Raw genomic sequence first — 18,705 nt, forward strand, 5'->3', positions numbered from 1 at the left:
GTGTATGTGTAGTATTGATGGATGGTGTATATAGTGATGATGGATGGGTGTATATACGTGATGATGGGTGGTGTTATATGTAGTGATGATGGATGGTGTTATATGTAGTGATGATGGATGGTGTATATATTGATGATGGATGGTGTTATATACGGTATATATTGATGATGGATGGTGTTATGTGATGGATGGTGTTATATGTGGTGATGATGGATGATGTTATATGTGATGATGGTTGGTGTTATATGTAGTGATGATGGATGGTGTTATATGTAGTGATGATGGATGATGTTATATGTAGCGATGATGGATGGTGTTATATGTAGTGATGATGGATGGTGTTACATGTAGTGATGATGGATGATGTTATATGTAGTGATGATGGATGGTGTTATATGTAGTGATGATGAATGATGTTATATGTAGTGATGATGGATGGTGTTATATGTAGTGATGATGGATGGTGTTATATGTAGTGATGATGGATGGCGTTATATGTAGTGATGATGGATGGTATTATATGTAGTGATGATGGATGATGTTGTATATCGTGATGATGGATGGTGTTATATATAGTGATGATGGATGGTGTTATATGTAGTGATGATGGATGGTGTTATATGTAGTGATGATGGATGATGTTATGTGTAGTGATGATGGATGGTGTTATATGTAGTGATGATGGATGGTGTTATATGTAGTGATGATGGATGGTGTTATATGTAGTGGTGGTGGTTACTGTGTTAGTGACAGTGGTAGTGGTGGTGATGGTGATAGCGACATGTTTGTGGTGATAGTGGTGGTGGTAGAGATTGGTTAATAGGAGTGGTAATGATGGTGGTGGTATGATGATGGTGGTAGTAGTGGTGGTAGTGATGATGGATGGTGTTATATGTAGTGAGGATGAATGATGTTATATGTAGTGATGATGGGTGGTGTTATATATAGTGATGATTGATGGTGTTATGTGTAGTGATGATGTATGATGTTATATGTAGTGATGATGGATGTTGTTATATGTGGTGATGATGGGTGGTGTTATATGTAGTGATGATGGATGATGTTATATGTAGTGATGATGGGTGGTGTTATATGTATTGACGATTAGACAATAAAATAATAATAGTTTAATGCTAAAAAAATATACTTTGCTGTGCCGTTGTAGTGAAAAACATGGTGGAACTTACATACACCGTTAATGAACTATTGATGGAAGAAGAAGTTTTGGGGACTGAACAGTGAGACAATGTAGAGCCTCCGGGAGGTTTGCGTCCTACCGTGGACTACCGGATGGGCGATTCTGCTCGTTTATTATAATTGTTTTAGAACCCTCAGATATGTCTTTTGTACATAAAGTAACAGTTCTGCACATACCTTAACCTCTTTTTATAAAAATAAGTGAGTATGATTCTTAGTTAAACGTTAATAAATATGTTTATATCTTGCTCATATCCTTGGGAGATATTGTTATAAGAATTCTTCCATATTTACAGCTGCTGGCATGTGCATCCACACAGAGCTGTGCAAGGGAGACCAGAGCGAATACATATACATCGCTGTCCACAGTCTTTCTTGTAGGAACACTTGGTCAGTTCTTGGCAGCTCGCTGCTATTGGTCTGTCCAGTGTATTTGCCACATATCTCCTTTCTTTTTCCTGGGCCAGTTAGCAAGACTTGGAATGTCTGGTTAGGCTACTGTTGCCTGACCCCAAATCATTCCACCTTGATAGGCTGCACGCTTTACATGTTCCTTCAGGGCAGACAGTGTTGGTGGAATTGCATTATATGATCTCTTTTTGCGAACAAATACATCAAGTCTTGCACCATTGACACATAAAGCTCGACTAGACTTGTCATACATCACCTCCACATACCTTTCCAACACACGGAGGTCTTCACTAACTGATGCAGGACACTGACTGAGTATGGTGAAGGTCCTCTATCATCAAGTAAGGTGAGGAATTTTGCCTGATGTTTGAGCATATCCTGCCGTATTATTGTTGTAGCCTTGGCCAAATGAACAGCTTCACTGTATTTGCCAACCTCAGCCAGGATGGAGCCTACACCCTCTTGGAATGCTAGCAAAACATCTCTTCCTTGATTGTGAGCTTCCAGTTGAGGAATATGTGAAACCAGTTGGTCCTTAAGTCTAGTACAGTAGAATGAACTTCAGGAGATTCGACACCAATTCATGTGATACCAAAACATCTATCACGTTGTATATTGTTATGCGATCAGCCCTGTGAGAGAAAATGTTTGGCATATCCTTCCGAGATAGTTCGTCTCGACACGAGAAAGCAGCAGACTAAAACACACTGAGGAAGTAACTTTCTCACTGATGTGGTTGGAGAGATAGACAGCAGTGTGGCAAATCTTGAAGGGCGGATGTTGTATCAGTAGACAGCCATCAGCCTCCTTCTTGTTATTGGATAACTCAACTCCTTGTGTGAAAAAGGAATGAGTGACCAGCAGAGTTCTAGCCATTACATCCAGCTCATGTGGTATCCCCGAGCTCAACTGTTGCTCCCTAGAATTTCAAAAAGGGACCAGGGAGTCAGCTACCAAACTGTGAAGTGGTCATTCCCCCAACACGCAAACACACATTACTGCAAGAGTAACTGTCGTGAAATAAAGTGCCACCTTTTCAAAAATAATAAATATGCCTTAAATAACATAATAGAAACCATGTTGATACTTTACCAACATGTTAAGAAGAGAGGTCAGAACCGTCAGTTTTCATGTGGTTTGTTTACCATACATAGATGCTTTCTGATATTTACATATCTAAGTTGTCCGCCATTGTTTCACTATTTTGCACTATTGTAATCACATTGGTAAGCCTTCCTCTATCTCCATGTTTAACTACACCACCTGTGGCATTTTACTATAAACATTTTAGCTCATCACTTCAATACATTTGTGACGTTGTAGATTACAGTACACTTTGCGTGTGATGGTGTATACGGTGTCTGGAGTGTCGGCGAATACATGAACTTTTTCTTTCACACACAAAGACAAAGCTGTAATTAACCGCACACCTTGCAGATAAGATAATGCAGACTGTTCTTCAGCATCAGCGTCCGGTTGTGGTACACGAAAACCAGCGCATAGGTACACACAAGGGTATGAGCTACCTAGACAGTGAACAAGAAGACGCTGACACAAAGCTATTCGTGCAAGCTGTGGATGCCACAAACTCAGTGTAATAAGTGTCCCCAGTCACTCTGCAGTCACGGAGGATTTTGTCCTTTCCCTAAGGCGGTATACTGACTTATGTGAGGACAATTCAAATGTGACAGGAAGTGGACAGCATCAGCGAGTGATCCCCTGAAGCATGTAGTGCAAGTGCTGGGTCCAAACAAACTGGCCGCCCCTCCTGTATTTCATGCTCTCAGTCGTGCGGAAAACACGGCTAGCTTTGCATGTAAAGGGAAACTTACCTGTTGGAAGGCTTTTCACACGGCAGGTGACGAAATTCTCACTGAAATTGCACACCTGGATACAAACCTAGAACTCACAAATGAAATATTAGCTGAGATCGAGAAGTTTGCATGTCAACTTTATCTTCTGAATACATAGATTTCCAAATTAAATAACTTAAAGTTATGTGCCATTTATATAGGTACAATGTGGATTGACTTGTCTAGTTCCCTTAATTATTGAAGGAAGGGAATTTATGGAGCACCAGGGCTGCATAGAAGGTTCAAGCATTAATAATTATATTAATTGAAAGAATTTTCCATAATAGAAAAACAAGAGGAATTCTAGAGTTAGACATAGTACATTTCCAATAGCTGAAGCATCACATAATCTTGGAACACAGTATAATAAATCATACCAGCAACAGCTAGATAGTACCAATGTAAATTATAATAAATACCTGAGGACGCCGCCGTAGACTGCCGCCACGAAGATCCCGGCCAACCCCGGCAAGTGACTCAGCTTGTCAGTCACCAAGAATGAAAATATTTGGTCAGGTTTTTCAATCTTGCCGGTAGTGAGCGGGTCACAATCACTGTAGGTGGCATAGGCGACGAGCCCCGAGAAGAAGAAGAGACTCCACAAGGTATACATCCCCACCAGGAAGACCATTACCAATCTGCAAGACAAACATTACATTGTTACTAATGTGACTTAACACACACATACATACAGGCCTTGTGTGAAATATAACAAAGTCTATGATTGCTTTTAGTGTCCTAGTGGTGTAAGAGGTAACGTTCCCCGGTCACACACATAAGATCGTGGGTTCGAGTCCTGGAGGGGTGAGGTTCTTGATTATATGTAGAAGTCCGCGTGCTTTATGGGTGTAATGGCGGTAACAATCTTCCTGCTCGTTACCGCTGCTCACTCGCTCGTTTGCTGGCGCGACCCCTACTTGCAAGGGGGTTGGATGGAGGTGAGGAGGTCACTGCTACCAGTGTCACTGGCAGACATTACCCAGATCTCAAACCAGTCACACCTCCCCTGCTGCTCTTCCAAATTCTGGTGGTGTTCTCAATAAAGGCTCTGGACTCGTGGGCTGTGTCCCCAGACCTTCACCTATCGACTGTCAATCTCTGGACACCTAACCCAAAGACTACTGCGGCTGCAACGTCCTCGCCAGTTCCTCTCCACCGTCGGCGCCCCGGTGTTTTTCCTGCTGTAGCAAGACATCAACCACCGCTGTCACTCGTGTGAGGAGCTGAATGGACCTCCCCCAAGGCCGCTGCCGTAGGAAATATCTGTTCATTGTTTGATTCTATTAATTGTTTGATTTCATTAATTGCTGACTCCCATTGATTGTTTGATTCCATTAATTGTTTGATTCCATTAATTGCCGACTCCCATTGATTGTTTGATTCCATTAACTGTTTGATTACATTAATTGCTGACTCCCATTGATTGTTTGATTCCATTAATTGTTTGATTCCATTAATTGCCGACTCCCATTGATTGTTTGATTCCATTAACTGTTTGATTACATTAATTGCTGACTCCCATTGATTGTTTGATTCCATTAACTGTTTGATTACATTAATTGCTGACTCCCATTGATTGTTTGATTCCATTAACTGTTTGATTACATTAAATGTTGAATCCAATTAATTTGTTGATTCCATTAATTGTTGATTCTCTTTAATGTTTGACTCCCGTAATTATTTGATGTTTGTTGAGTGGTGTCAGAGTTTTGTGTTATATTTTTGTAGTAAAGACATGTCAATCTCGAACAGTTGTTTGCTATTCCTCAGAAAACCATGGTCCTTGACTTTCCTTTATAAGATCCTGATTAGGCTGGTAAGGGAATTCTATCCCTAGGTCCCAGGCCTTTACATTGGGCTAATGAAATGTATATGGAACCTCGTGTTTCGAAGCCGCATTTGGTAAAACGCTACTCTCTGATCACTTAAGAGGTACGGGCAATTCCCTTGGAGGTTCACGGAGCCATAAGCTCGATGAACAGGCCTTGTGTGAAATATAACAAAGTCTAGAATTGCTTTTAGTGTCCTAGTGGTGTAAGAGGTAACGTTCCCCGGTCACACACTGTACCGGAGTGTTTAAAGGTTAGTTACTGTGCTCTCGTGTGGTGTGCTGGTGAAGGTTTCTGTAAACAAGTAAGTGTTAATACTTGTATAAAAATTGTAAGGTTAGGTGATTACTGTAAAAAATTGGAAACATGGCAGGAAATGTTGATAAATTTCAGGAAACCAATGATGATCACTTTTTGTACCAGTGTAATAAGAAGGAACTAATTGAGGTGGCATCTAGGTATGAAATTTTTATGAGGTCATATATTAAAAGTGATATGCAGAGAGAGTTAATTAATGGATTGATGTCTTTGTCAATATTGGAGGAAGTTGAAGGTGTTGGTAATTTTAGTGGTGGCTATAAACAGATAAATGAGCAAGTGGCAGTGGAGAAGTTAAAATTAGAATTTTAATTTAAGAAAATGCAAAAGTAGCTAGAAAGAGAAAGGGAGAAGATACAGGCAGATAAAGAGGTAGAACTGAGGAAATTAGAAGTAGAAGAGAGGAAAGGTATAAGGAGAGGAAATGAAAGATAAAGATAATGGAGTATGTCATTTACCTGAGTTTGTGGAAGAAGAAGCTGAGGAGTTCATTATTCAATTTGAAAAAGTTGCAACTATTAAAGAATGGGACAAAAGTGACTGGGCAATATTGGTGCAGAGTAAATTTAAGGGTAAAGCCATAGAGGCGTATGTGTGTCTGAGTATGTCAGAGTCTGTGGATTATGAGACTGTTAAAGAAGCAGTGTTGAAGACGGTGGAAATGGATCCAGAAGTGTTCAGGAGAAGGTTTAGGGACATTAAGAAAATTAGTGAACAAACTCATCTTGAAGTGGCTAGAGAATGTAGGATGAGATTTGATAGATGGTGTAAGTCTGAGGAAGTAAAGACTGTGGATGACATAAGACAGTTAGTCCTGTTGGAACATTTTAAAAGTCTTGTGCACCCTGAGATTACCGTAAGTATGAAATAAGTAAGAATAGAGCGAAGAATTTGATGAATGCGGCTAGGTTGGCTGACCAGTTAGCAGTGGCACACAAAATGTATAAGGAGGAGGTGTCACATAAACAAGGTGAAGTAAGGCATAATAGAAGCCAGAATTATGACAGAAATCATAAGTATCAGAACTATTCAAATGTTAAGCAGCCTAGTACAAATTATTTTAGGGGAGGTCCACCTAACCAGGTGTCACAAAATACTGTAGGGAATAGATCACAAGGTCAAAGATAATATAAACATCCAAGACCTCAGTCCAATTATAACCCTTGTATTAGTAGACAGGAGATACCACCAATGAAATGTTTTGCATGTAGAGAAATTGGCCTTGTTAAATATCAGTGTCAGAGTAGCCCAAAGTCTGCGGCATTAACTGTGAATTTTGAGCCATTTATTACTGAAGGGAAGGTTGGGATTAAAGGGAGTCCTGAGAAGAAAATTATAATATTGAGAGATACTGGAGCCAATCGGAGTGTGATTTAAAAATGTATTAGAGGGGACAGATGAATGAGTCTTACTCTGGTGAAGAAGTGAATTTAAGAGGATTGGGGTCAGGGATGACTGTCCCATTACATAAAGTAAATCTTGAGAGTGGATTTGTGAGTGGCATTGTAAAAGTTGGGATAAGTGTTGAACTTCCCGTACCTGGAGTACAGATGTTATTGGGTAATGATTTGGCTGGCGACTAGGTGGTCCCAGAGCTTATTATGTGTGAAAATCCATTTGATGAAGAGGCTACTGTAGAGGTGAACCATGTTGTGAAAAATGTAGATGTGTTGGATGATTCAAAGAAGTGTAAACCTGATGGTGATATACAGCATAATGAAATTGTGTACCCAGCTTGTGTTGTGACCAGGGCAATGTCAAAGAGAAGACAAGAGTTTGATGATGATTTGGAAATAGGTGATATATTTGGTGAAGAGGATGTTATGACCACAGATAATACAGTAGAGTTGGAAAATAATAAGGAGTGTACTGTAGAAGCGAAAATTCATGTACCACCAGATTTTGTAGTGGACAAGGAGGAATTAGTGAGGTTACAGACGAGAGTTTGAGGGAATGTTGGAGTGAAGCTGAGGGAAATGGGGGTGAGAGTGATGTATCAATTGGATTTTGTGTGCAATAGTGGTGTGTTAATGAGGAAGTGGAGGCCTGCTGATGCTCCAGCATCGGATCATTGGGAGGTTAGGAAGCAGATTGTTATTCCAAAGGAATATAGGGAACATGTTATTGCTTTATCCTATGATTCTTGTTTTTCTGGACATTGGGGAGTCAGGAAGACAACTGACAGGCTTCTAACTCAATTTTATTGGCCTAATATAAAGAAAAATGTATCTGAGTACTGGAAAACTTGTGAGATATGTCAGAAAGTGGGCAAGCCCAACCAGATTATACAGCCGGCACCACTGAGAGCATAAATAAGTGAAAAAGCATGTAAATCTTTAATGTTGCCGGACCAAGTAATAAGTAAAATTATATCAAGTTGTTGTAAAATATTCTCCTCGTTCTAGGCTGCCGTGTGTACCTCACGTCTCGCTTTGATTAGGAATTATAACTATTGTTTTTTGTAGATTTACCTCCATGTTTAATACGCCTTACTGTCAATGTACTGTACAGTCAGGGGCATTAATTGCTACGTCCCTAGTAGCTGGAGCCATTGCAAGTGAAGGCCTGACGATCGGACAAAACCCCTGTGTAAACGTCGCTGGGTAGTTTTGAAACTAGTACTTGGAGTATCAAGGTTGGCGATGTGTCATTATCGGCCTTCACTGGCTCCTGACGTTAGTGAGGGGGGTAGTTATTAGTGTTTCTGACTGTATCATGTTTATGTTTTTGGTTGTGAAAACTGATGAAACATATCAGTTGAGAATAATGTTCATTTCCCCCTCGTTATCAGTTAGCTCACGGGTAAGCTGGCTGTTTGGTCCTTTTCTTTTTATGATCTTTCTTTGTGTTTCTTATATCTTTCTTGATCCTTCTGGTTAATTTTGGGGGTTGAACGTCACCTTGTTTTTTTTTATATTATATAACAAACTGTTAGCCAGTTTGCTCCCTACGTCGTCATTATAGGTGAAGTTTTCTCTTCGTGACACAACTGGATCTATAATATATTTTTCCCCGGATAAGGTTCAGTTATATTTTGACTTAACAAACAGTCCTGGACAGTTTCAAGGAAATCCTATGACGCGGAGTTACCTGTAAAGTCAGTCCAATATATTTGACTTGAGTTAAAGTCGCCTACTATACAGACTTAGCGGTATCATGTCTGGATGCCTGTCATATTTCATCCCAAATAAGTCGTCCATCAACACTATCAAGTTTAGCAGGTCTATATATTACTCCTATGATTAATTTTTCTCTACCATCGGTTAATTATCTCCAAGTTGTTATTATATTCAATTCAGTTTTAGTTTCCTATTTAATGCCACATTTCAAATTATCCCTGACATGCTGCCCCGCCTCTTCTCCTGTTCTTCCTATCCATATGAAATAATACATATCATTTAATTTGATATTCGACAGGTAAGTTAATCCAGGTTTCAGTTAAATCTATTATATCGATTTTTTCCATACATACCAGAGCTCTGATTTCTTTCATTTTATTTTTAATGCTTCTACTGTTCACTTTGTAAAGATTTAACCTCGCCAAGATCTGATTCTTTTCTCTGTTGTGGCTTAACTCCCTGACTAATGTCACTTTATTGTCATTGTTAGCACAATTTATAGGTAACCTATTGACACGTGTATCCCTGTGCCCACTGCAGTCTCCTCGACCCCCGTGCTCGCATGGTCCTTTGGCAGTTTAAAGACCTGGACATCTTTTCAACCACCAGATAAATGCACCCTATACCTTTGCGCTATAGAAGTTTTCCTAGGTGTCAGTGAATGGAGCTCTTCTCATTTGTGATCCGTGCTGGGGATTAAACCCAGGACATAACTGTGAGAGGCACGTGTGTTACTGCTGTGCTGCCAGCACCCATGGTGGTATTTATGAATATTCTAAATATTTGTCACGGTAGATCTAAGTGCTACTTATAAAATTACATAATGTAAATAGAACATTTGTTTTTATAACATGATTGATGTGTCTCTTGAAAGATGGATAAATTTTCAATATAGTTTTTCTTACCTTTGTGATGTCTGAAGCGTCCTCACAGATGCTAATCTCTGGAAGGTGTTTTGGTTGAAGCCGATGATAGAGACCGCAAAGTAACAGCCGTAGACCACAGTTGACATCAGAGTGTGGCGCTCAAAAGGGCTCGTGTCGAGGCTGAAGCAAAGTAAATATGTTTTGTGCCACATGTTTCATTCACTCCTATGAAATGTATTTGTGCCAGTATACTGTATGATCCCCTTCCTTCTATTTATTTATTTATTTTTTGCCCATTATCAATGTGAAGGATCATTTTGCACAGCACATGGTGTCCCTCACTCCTCGTTACTAATATTGAAAACTTCACCCTCTAAAAAGTGATGTCTACAGAATGGTGGGTAATGTGCTCTATACACCAGTAATTACCAGAATGAAGAAAGGAAAAAAAAGTTACACACCCTTACAAGAAAAGAGTGAGAAGCCAGTTCTTTGGAGATTTGGGTGGCCTTTGGGGGGCCTTTATAACTGACCAAAATTCGCCAAATACAACAATAAGTTTTCTACATTCACTGTTATATTCCTTCTCCTGTACTAGCTAATTGAAAACCCGATGTATTATTGTCCAGACAGGCAAAGGTTATATTTACAATTAAGAACAAGAACAACATGAAAATACAGGAAACAAATAAAAACACTCCTACCTAATATGTGGTAAAACCTCCTAAACACCGGAGGAACCATCTTACCTACTCATGGAAGATATAATCCATCATCGTGCAGTCTGAGGACCACAGGATCAGTTGGGGAAAGGACAGGGGTGACCAACCCAGAGACAGGAGAGCGAGTAAGGAGAGCTTGGGCGAGGAAGGTAACTACTCCCACAATGTAACACCCGGTTTACATGAGCAAAATCAAAAGTGTAGGAATTGAAGAAACATGATGAGAATATTAATGTAATATAACTAGCAACATTATAAACACATGTTAACTTAAAATTTAGTCAAAAGTTATAAAGGAAATACAAATATCACTACTGGGCAACTCTCCAGGAACGCTCCCAGGTTGACACGCCACCTAAACATGACCTTGATAACAACTAGATTTAATTTGAGGTTTGATCTCAACCTGACATGGTCAGACAGACCTATTACGCCTGATTAAGGCCTCTTTCACATGATCATTATTTTTGTCACGAGACAGAATGTACTTGAATCTAGTGAACAAAAAGTCAAGCTTTCATATGGACGTTTTCCTGCCATGCCTCAGTTGAGCTCCATCTGTTCAAGACGGAGAATCCCACAACACAGAGATAGTGAAGGAAATAGATTAAGTGAGATCGTAATGACTAGTAACGATGTTAGTAAACAAACAGATATTTGCCAGAGTATTAAAGGAATGTATGGAAGAGCATAGTAAGCCCTTAACAAACTTGTTTAACATGCATTAAAAACGAATGTAGTACCAGAATCCTGGAGGATACCGAATGTAATACCGATTTTCAAGAAGGGAGATAGATCACTATCCTCTAACTACCGTGCAGTCAGTTTAACATCAGGTGTAGGCATATGACTGGAAGCAATAATTTCAAACTCTATTCAAAATCACCTGGAGAAACACAAATTGATCAACGAATCCCAACATGGCTTCACAAATGGGCGTTCATGTCTGACAAATCTATTAACATTCTTTCCAACTGTTTTCGAATCAGTGGACGACGGGCATGGTTACGATGTGGTTTACCTCGAATTTAGCAAAGTCTTTGACAGGGTACCCCATGAAAGACTAATACATAAAATGGAGGCCCATGGCATAGATATAGGCGTAGACAGCAACTTAAGTAAATTTGCTAATGACACTAAAATAGGGCGTGTAATTAAATAAGACGAGGACTCCGCAAAACCACACGAAGATCTAAAAAGAAATGCAGGGTATGAAAAATGGCAGATGAAATTTAATGTAGACAAATGTAAAGTACTTAGTCTTGGAGATGTAAACAGAGAAAGCAGACATCAGATGAACAACGTTGATGTAGAGAAATCCGACTGTGAGAAAGATTTTGGTGTAAAGTTAGGTAGGAATGTTAAACCAAGACAACAAATGCACATTTGCTTGAAACGTGGCTAACAAAGTACTTGGGTTCATACAAAGCAGAGATAAGTCGTTTATTGTAAGTCGTTTTCGATGCACGGATTACCTAACGTGTTAGCTATTCTGTATGCACAGACGCTGCTTTTGACTTGTGCGCATGACACACTCAGAGGGAAAAGCTAACACCTCGATCAGGCGTCAGCCTTGCACAGCGCCCAAGCGGCCCAAATAGCTAATAACCAATCAGAGAGTTCTCTCATTGAAAATACGAGGATCATGGCCGTTTATGGAGAATGTTTTGATTAATATTGAAGAGTTGAGGGCATGTAAGGCAATAAAAAAGTGTGATATAAAAATAAAAATAATTCTATATACAGTAGTATATTGGATTACCTAAAACAAAGCGCATGGCGTGAAAAGATGAAAAGAATTGCGCCTAGTTGAACACCTGTGAAGCAAAGAAATATGTGTTTATAATATGTATAGACTACACTTATAATATATAAATATAATATAGTAAGAACATAAAATATATACTCTGCAGGTAATGCTTATTAAAATAGATAATTACATAAAAATAAGTGTCAGGAAAGATTTTTTTTTTTTTTGGGGGGGGGGCAACCCCCTACATCCTTGTGTAAGGTGAAGCGCAGAAGCGTTTACAGCGCCCAACAGGGAAGCATGCTGAGTTCATGCTTGCCTTTATGTCTCACGATTTAAGGGCGTAGAAGCCTGAAGAGTCAGTGGTTTATGTCATCCAGTTATTGGAAGCTCCAACAGCTTGTCCCTGAATACGAATTCGCAACTTTCGACTTACGGCAGGTACCTACTTTACTGCTAGGTGAACAGGGACTAATGGGGGCTAGGAAGTAAGTCCAAACGACTTCCACCGGCCCGGGAATCGAACCCGTGACATCTCGCTTGCGAGGCAAGAACGGTACCGCTTCTACCACCGGTCCCCCTCAGGAAAGAATGAATTGGCAACTTAACTACAACCACAGCTGCCACAAGATTTTCACACAAACTTTCTTCATTATTTAAGTCAATATACGATCATTTGGAAACCTCTCAGTATCTTAAATAATAATTAATAGTTTAATATTATAAAACTGCTACCTTTGGTTTAATTGTTTATCAGTTAACCACATCCATAATGTGAACTGCCTATGTATTGCACCTGTATTTGGAAGTATTTTTAATGTCAAAGTAAACGCATATTTATGTGAGAGAGAGAGAGAGAGAGAGAGAGAGAGAGAGAGCAACCGATAAAATATATATCGTATTATTAAGGACATCAGATATCAACATCTTAATGAATATCAAAATATAGCTGTTAAACTCTAGTCCAGGGAAATTAGACAATTTTTATGCCAAATGTTGAACTTTTCATAATGAAATGATCCTTGGTAGAATTATTGGGAATACGTTCGTAAACATCTTACTGAACAGCCTGACCGATCTGAGGTAAGCTTTTGCCGCCATCTTGAAAAAATGGCAGCCATTCGCGGTTTTTCATGTTTTACTCATTAACCGTTGATTTTAGGGAGATGACACTTAATAACAAAATAAAAGAGCGTAAAATTCTGCACATTTGGTATCTTCAGCTTTTGTGTAGGACTAATACATTTTGATATAATAAACATTTTGTTTCCACCTCTAATTTTGACACTTTAATGTTCCAGTGGTAAAAAACAACAAGAATATAATGTCTGTTTTGCTTTTTTTATTTTTTCAGGTACTAATAAGGAATGAACATTTGATACTGACCTTAATTATCACAACGGCACTGAATTTGACTCCCAAACTTCATGTGTAACTACAAATACTGAACAAGTTACAAAGAAAATGAAACTGTCATAAAAACACTAATCCTGGAACAGGTCTACAAGGGATACCACATTAAAAAAAGACGCTCCACGTACTGGACCTCATGGCTGGTGTGGAAAACGGTACCAGATGATGTAAAAATAGCGAAGGGTGTGGCCAGTAGTGAAGATTGTTTTTCTCGGAAAGTATTAATCGTACACAAAAGATGAATATACCAAAATGTGCACAATTCTATGCTCCCAAAAATCAACAGTTAATGAGTAAAACATCAACAACAGCGAACGGCCGCCATTTTTTCAAGACGACGACAAAAACTCTCCTCAGATCGGTCAGGATATTTGGTATGTTGTTTAAAAACGTATTCTCACTCTTACTACCAAGTATTATTTCATTATGAATTAGTTCAACTTTTTCCTAATTTCCCCCGACTACTCTAACACTGCTGTAGTTAACAATCTCACCACCATCCTGTCACTTGCCAAGCCTCACTGTTGCCGAGTGTACCTCCTTAAGATGGAAAACTTCTTTCTAGTAGGTGGCTTAAGTCATACATGTTATATGGGCAATGTAGCATTATATGAATGAGTGTTAATATATTACCAGTGTAGCTGTCACCGTTATATCCCGTACGTCCCTGTGAAAGGTTCCGCTGAACTCCATTCATTTCTAAGTGCCGTGTGATAAAAACTTGTGAAAGAGGCCTAAAACCTATTTAGGGGTACACTTCTGGTGCCAGCCTGTAAGAGGCTTACACAAATAGGACCCGTATGTGTCTGAAATACGAAATCGTTAAGGTTAGATGATAGGCCTATGACACAAGTATGTAAGCTCACTTGAAAAATTGGATGCGTCCACTTCGGTCTGCAATGGCCCACACTTTGTCAACGCCGCCCAGGCCAATACAACAGAGGATCACCACCACCAGCACCCCGCCAAACACGAGCAACGTTTGCAACACGTCTGTGTACACCACAGCCTTTACACCACCCTGAGGGAAAAAGTTATAATACTAACAGTGTTTACCACCTCTTCCTACCAACCTTACCAAATGAACATGGCTTCCTTCAATGATCATTGCGACGGCCTTCAGACCCAGGAGTTCAGAAAATATTTTCACTGTATACCAGTGTATAAATATGTAGCATTATTTCTAAAAAAATTCCCAAGAGCTAATGTGGTTTAAATATCCTCCCATAAAAGACAGATATCTATATGATCACTTTGTCATTGTTAACACAGTTTCTTATAAACACCCAAGAACCAGCACACCTGCAGCTACACTGACGTCCATGCTCGAGTTACGACTGTGATGTGATCAGTGGTAGAAAAGTAGCCAAGTTACTAAAGAATTTTTTTAAGGATTGTTTGCACAAAACAAATAGGTGATAATACTCCAGAATATTTCATCCTGCTCAACCTACAAGTTTACGTAAAAAAGTGTAATATTATACAAAAGTCAATGATTACCATTTGTTTACGGTATATATTGAGGGAGATTTTCCCTTGCAAGGAACTTTGAAGGTACCTTGACTGATTCTTTGTACAATACATAGAAAAAATATGCATTAAGCATAATATTAGATACTACTGAACTGTGAGAGCATAATTCTGTCTGTCATGGCCATTTTCAACGCTCTACCACACTCTCGTCCTTAGATAATGTCTGATGTCTCATTTTTTCAGCTTTGATCTTTTTGGACTCATTATATAAGATTTTGGGTGAAATCTACAGAAATAATCACACACATACATACTTAAACAACTCTCACTACATGCACGCATAGATCAATACAATCGGCTAAGTACCAAGCTCCATAACTGAGGAATATGCAGTGTATTGAAACTTGTCTGCAAATATAAAAGATTCTCGTTAATTTCTGCTCTACTGGAAGCAACTCATGTGTGCAGTATTATTTTTGTTTCATGAAGGTATTGTGAAAAAAAAAACGAAACACGTAGTGATAAATTGAATTGTGATAAATCGAAACTGCAATAAACAAGTTATACCTCTATTGCTCCACCTTGACACTCCTAAATTGATCCTTTGAAAAGTAAACATATTGATTCTTTTCCACAATGAGGCTAAAAGAGAAGCCATGAGGATATTTCTGGTAAAATGTTCCCATAAAAGTTTTTTGATATTAAGAGCATGATAAATATGCTATGATTATTTTGTACTATGAAAGGTTTATATAGTATAATCTCGAGATTCATTTATTAACTATATATGTATAAATTATTACTACAGGTCTCTGTATTTGGTGCACACCATACTTACAATTGTGATGTAGAAGGTACATATTGTCCCCATGATAAGTGTGGATGCCCAGGTAGCGAGGCCCGTGACTGTAGACAGAGCTAATGTTGGAGCATAGAGGCAGATGCCCATGTAAATGAAAGCAGAGAGAAGACTACACAGAGTTGACAGCGTCCTTAGCAGTCGTGACTCAAACCTCAGCTCTATATACTGTAAGAAACATATAGTGTCATTAGTCTATTTGTGCCCTCACAGGCTCCAAGCTGAATGCAAGCAAGCAAGCACCTTCCTCCTTCCCTCTCTAATCCCCACAAGGATTTTTATTTGATCTTTAGAGCAGCCACTTCTGTATTCATGTTATTATTATTATTATTGTTTTTATTATTATTATTATTATTATTATTATTATTATTATTATTATTATTATTATTATTATTGTTATTATTATTATTATTATTATTATTATTATTATTATTATTATTATTAATATTATTATTATTATTATCATTATTATTATTATTGTAATTGTTGCAAGTGGTATTTTAAATTATGGGTACAAGGAAGCCGTATGCAGAGAGTCAGCTCATATATTTGTGGGACTTATACTCTATTTTTCATCCATGTAATTTGTACACTTGGGGTGGATAAGCTGATAATGTACATTAAGAGAAAATTACTCTACTCGAATCGTTCAGAAAATGACACACAAACATTTCTCAGAATGTATATAAACATTTCCCTGAGTCGACGCCCTCCTATTTTACCACATTTTGTCTAAATATACTTCAAAGAATGTTTATTCCACTACTGCAGAAATCTTTGATGAACGCTACAGAATTATTTCATTTTTTTTTCTGTATTCATCAACTAAAATGAGCGCGTATAAAAAGTCCAACAAAATATAATCTCCCCAGCAGTTTTGTAACAACAGTGTTGAGGGTAAGTTAGTTCTGAGGTCTTTTTTTTTTACGAGAATTAGCCCACCTGGGCACAGGTCGAATAAATAAGAGTAAAAATAAATAAAAAATATAAAATAACAATATTATATTATTCTACACCACGAAGACGCCGCAAAAACAGCTTTTTAAAGTGAGACAGATTATATGAGTATGGGAACACACAAGAAGGCAGAGCATTCCACAGTTTGGATGTGTGAGGAAAGAAGCAGGTACTATAACGGGTTATTCTCGTGTGACCGACATCCACAGGGAAACGGTGGGCACCGCGGGCAAGACGTGTGTTATGAGCCCACGGCCTTGCCGGCGGTACACAGGATGTCAAATCCACCGAACCGTGCCCGTTAAAGAACCTGTAAAAGAGAGCGAGTGAAGCAACATTGTGGCGAAGAGAAAGGGAAGAGAGATTATCAACTATAGGAGGAGAGTTAATAAGACGAAATGCCTTTGATTCCACCCTATCTAACAGTTGGACAGAAGAAGAGCCACCCCAGATATGAGAGCAGTACTCCAAATTAGGACGAATGAATCCATTATATACTTGAAGCAATTGCTGAGGAATGAAGTAACTACGGCATCTGTACAGCATTCCCAGCTTTCGGGAGGCGGCTTTAGCAGTGCTGAGGATGTGTGGCTTCCATGACATACTAGAGGAAATGGCGAGGCCTAGCGTATCCTGAATGTCAAAAATTGTGATAGGCAGAGGCGGGAAAAGAATACTGGGTGTCCACATAGCACAATAACAGTTCTCTCACCGTCAGTACCGTCTAGACCTACCAGACGTTAAAGCCCCTAAAGAGATGGAAAGGCAGATAAACAAAAAAGTTATCACAGAGGAATCCCACCATGAACACCGCCATCTCCTGGTTCACACTCAGACACATTTCTTTAATACCAGGCAAATTAATTTGGGTATTATTCTCATGTTTGAGCTTAAGTCAACCAGTTAGGTACATTATAACATCTTCAGTTATTAGGAATATTTATTGAATGAACATTTAAGAACCACTAAACTACACCACGTGTCGTTCTGTAGCGCTAATAAGGTAAAATTCTTGGGGACTGTCCCAAGTGCCACAACCCCCCCCCCCCCTCAGCCACATATATTTTCATATTTGTTTGATGTCAGCTGCCACAGATTTTTTTTTTTTTTTTTAAGATAAAGATCCAAAATTTGATCCGCTCATGTATACAGCAGAGTTGGGGGCTGGTGGGCCAGCCTCTGTCGGCCCACCATCTTTGATGATGCGTTTGTGTGTATGTTTTTTCCTCATCCCTTTTAACACAAGAGTTAAAATTTGGTATGTTTATGTAAGTGACGGTGTAATCTGGGGTCAGCCCTATTGGTATTTGGTGTGTTTATGTTAACTTTACCTTGTTAAAATTAAACCTGGGCAACACAACTGTAATATGTAAACAAATTAAGAATATTTGTTAGGGTGACCCATCTACTGACCTCGTGAATAGAGACGATTCTCAGGTTGTACAAAATCGGGATTATGACTATGCTGACGAAGAAACAGCCCGGAATAGCGCCCAGCAGAATCATGGCGATCTGAGTACCAAAGAAGTATATCTCCGTGGGATTACCTGGAAAAATTTGGGATTTCAATACTGTGGGTGTTACATCTTGTAGGTGTTAACTGGTGTGGGTGTTACATCTTGTAGGTGTTAACTGGTGTGGGTGTTACATCTTGTAGGTGTTAACTGGTGTGGGTGTTTCATCTTGTAGGTGTTAACTGGTGTGGGTGTTACATCTTGAAGGTGTTAACTGGTGTGGGTGTTACATCTTGTGGGTGTTAACTGGTGTAGGTGTTACATCTTGTAGGTGTTAACTGGTGAGAGTGTTACATCTTGCGGGTGTTAACTGGTGTGGGTGTTACATCTTGTAGGTGTTAACTGGTGTGGGTGTTACATCTTGTGGGTGTTAACTGGAGTGGGTGTTACATCTTGTAGGTGTTAACTGGTGAGGGTGTTACAT

The 18,705-nt window shown here is 39.0% G+C and overlaps 1 protein-coding gene across 1 annotated transcript; it reads right to left on the reverse strand.

Moving 5' to 3' along the window:
- Nucleotides 1-1,707: 1,707 nt before the first annotated feature.
- On the reverse strand, nt 1,708-15,978 carry LOC121866977 (sodium-coupled monocarboxylate transporter 2-like; the record flags this gene model as incomplete). The annotated part of the gene is made up of 6 exons (XM_042366728.1): nt 1,708-1,902; nt 2,337-2,527; nt 3,881-4,099; nt 9,633-9,773; nt 14,345-14,499; nt 15,790-15,978. Coding segments are annotated over 6 exons (1,090 nt in total), but the record flags the coding sequence as incomplete, so codon positions are not given.
- Between the last annotated feature and the right edge of the window lie 2,727 nt (nt 15,979-18,705).

This window comes from Homarus americanus, unplaced genomic scaffold (assembly GCF_018991925.1).
Source record: "Homarus americanus isolate GMGI-L3 unplaced genomic scaffold, GMGI_Hamer_2.0 scaffold44116, whole genome shotgun sequence".
Lineage (NCBI taxonomy): Eukaryota > Metazoa > Arthropoda > Malacostraca > Decapoda > Nephropidae > Homarus > Homarus americanus.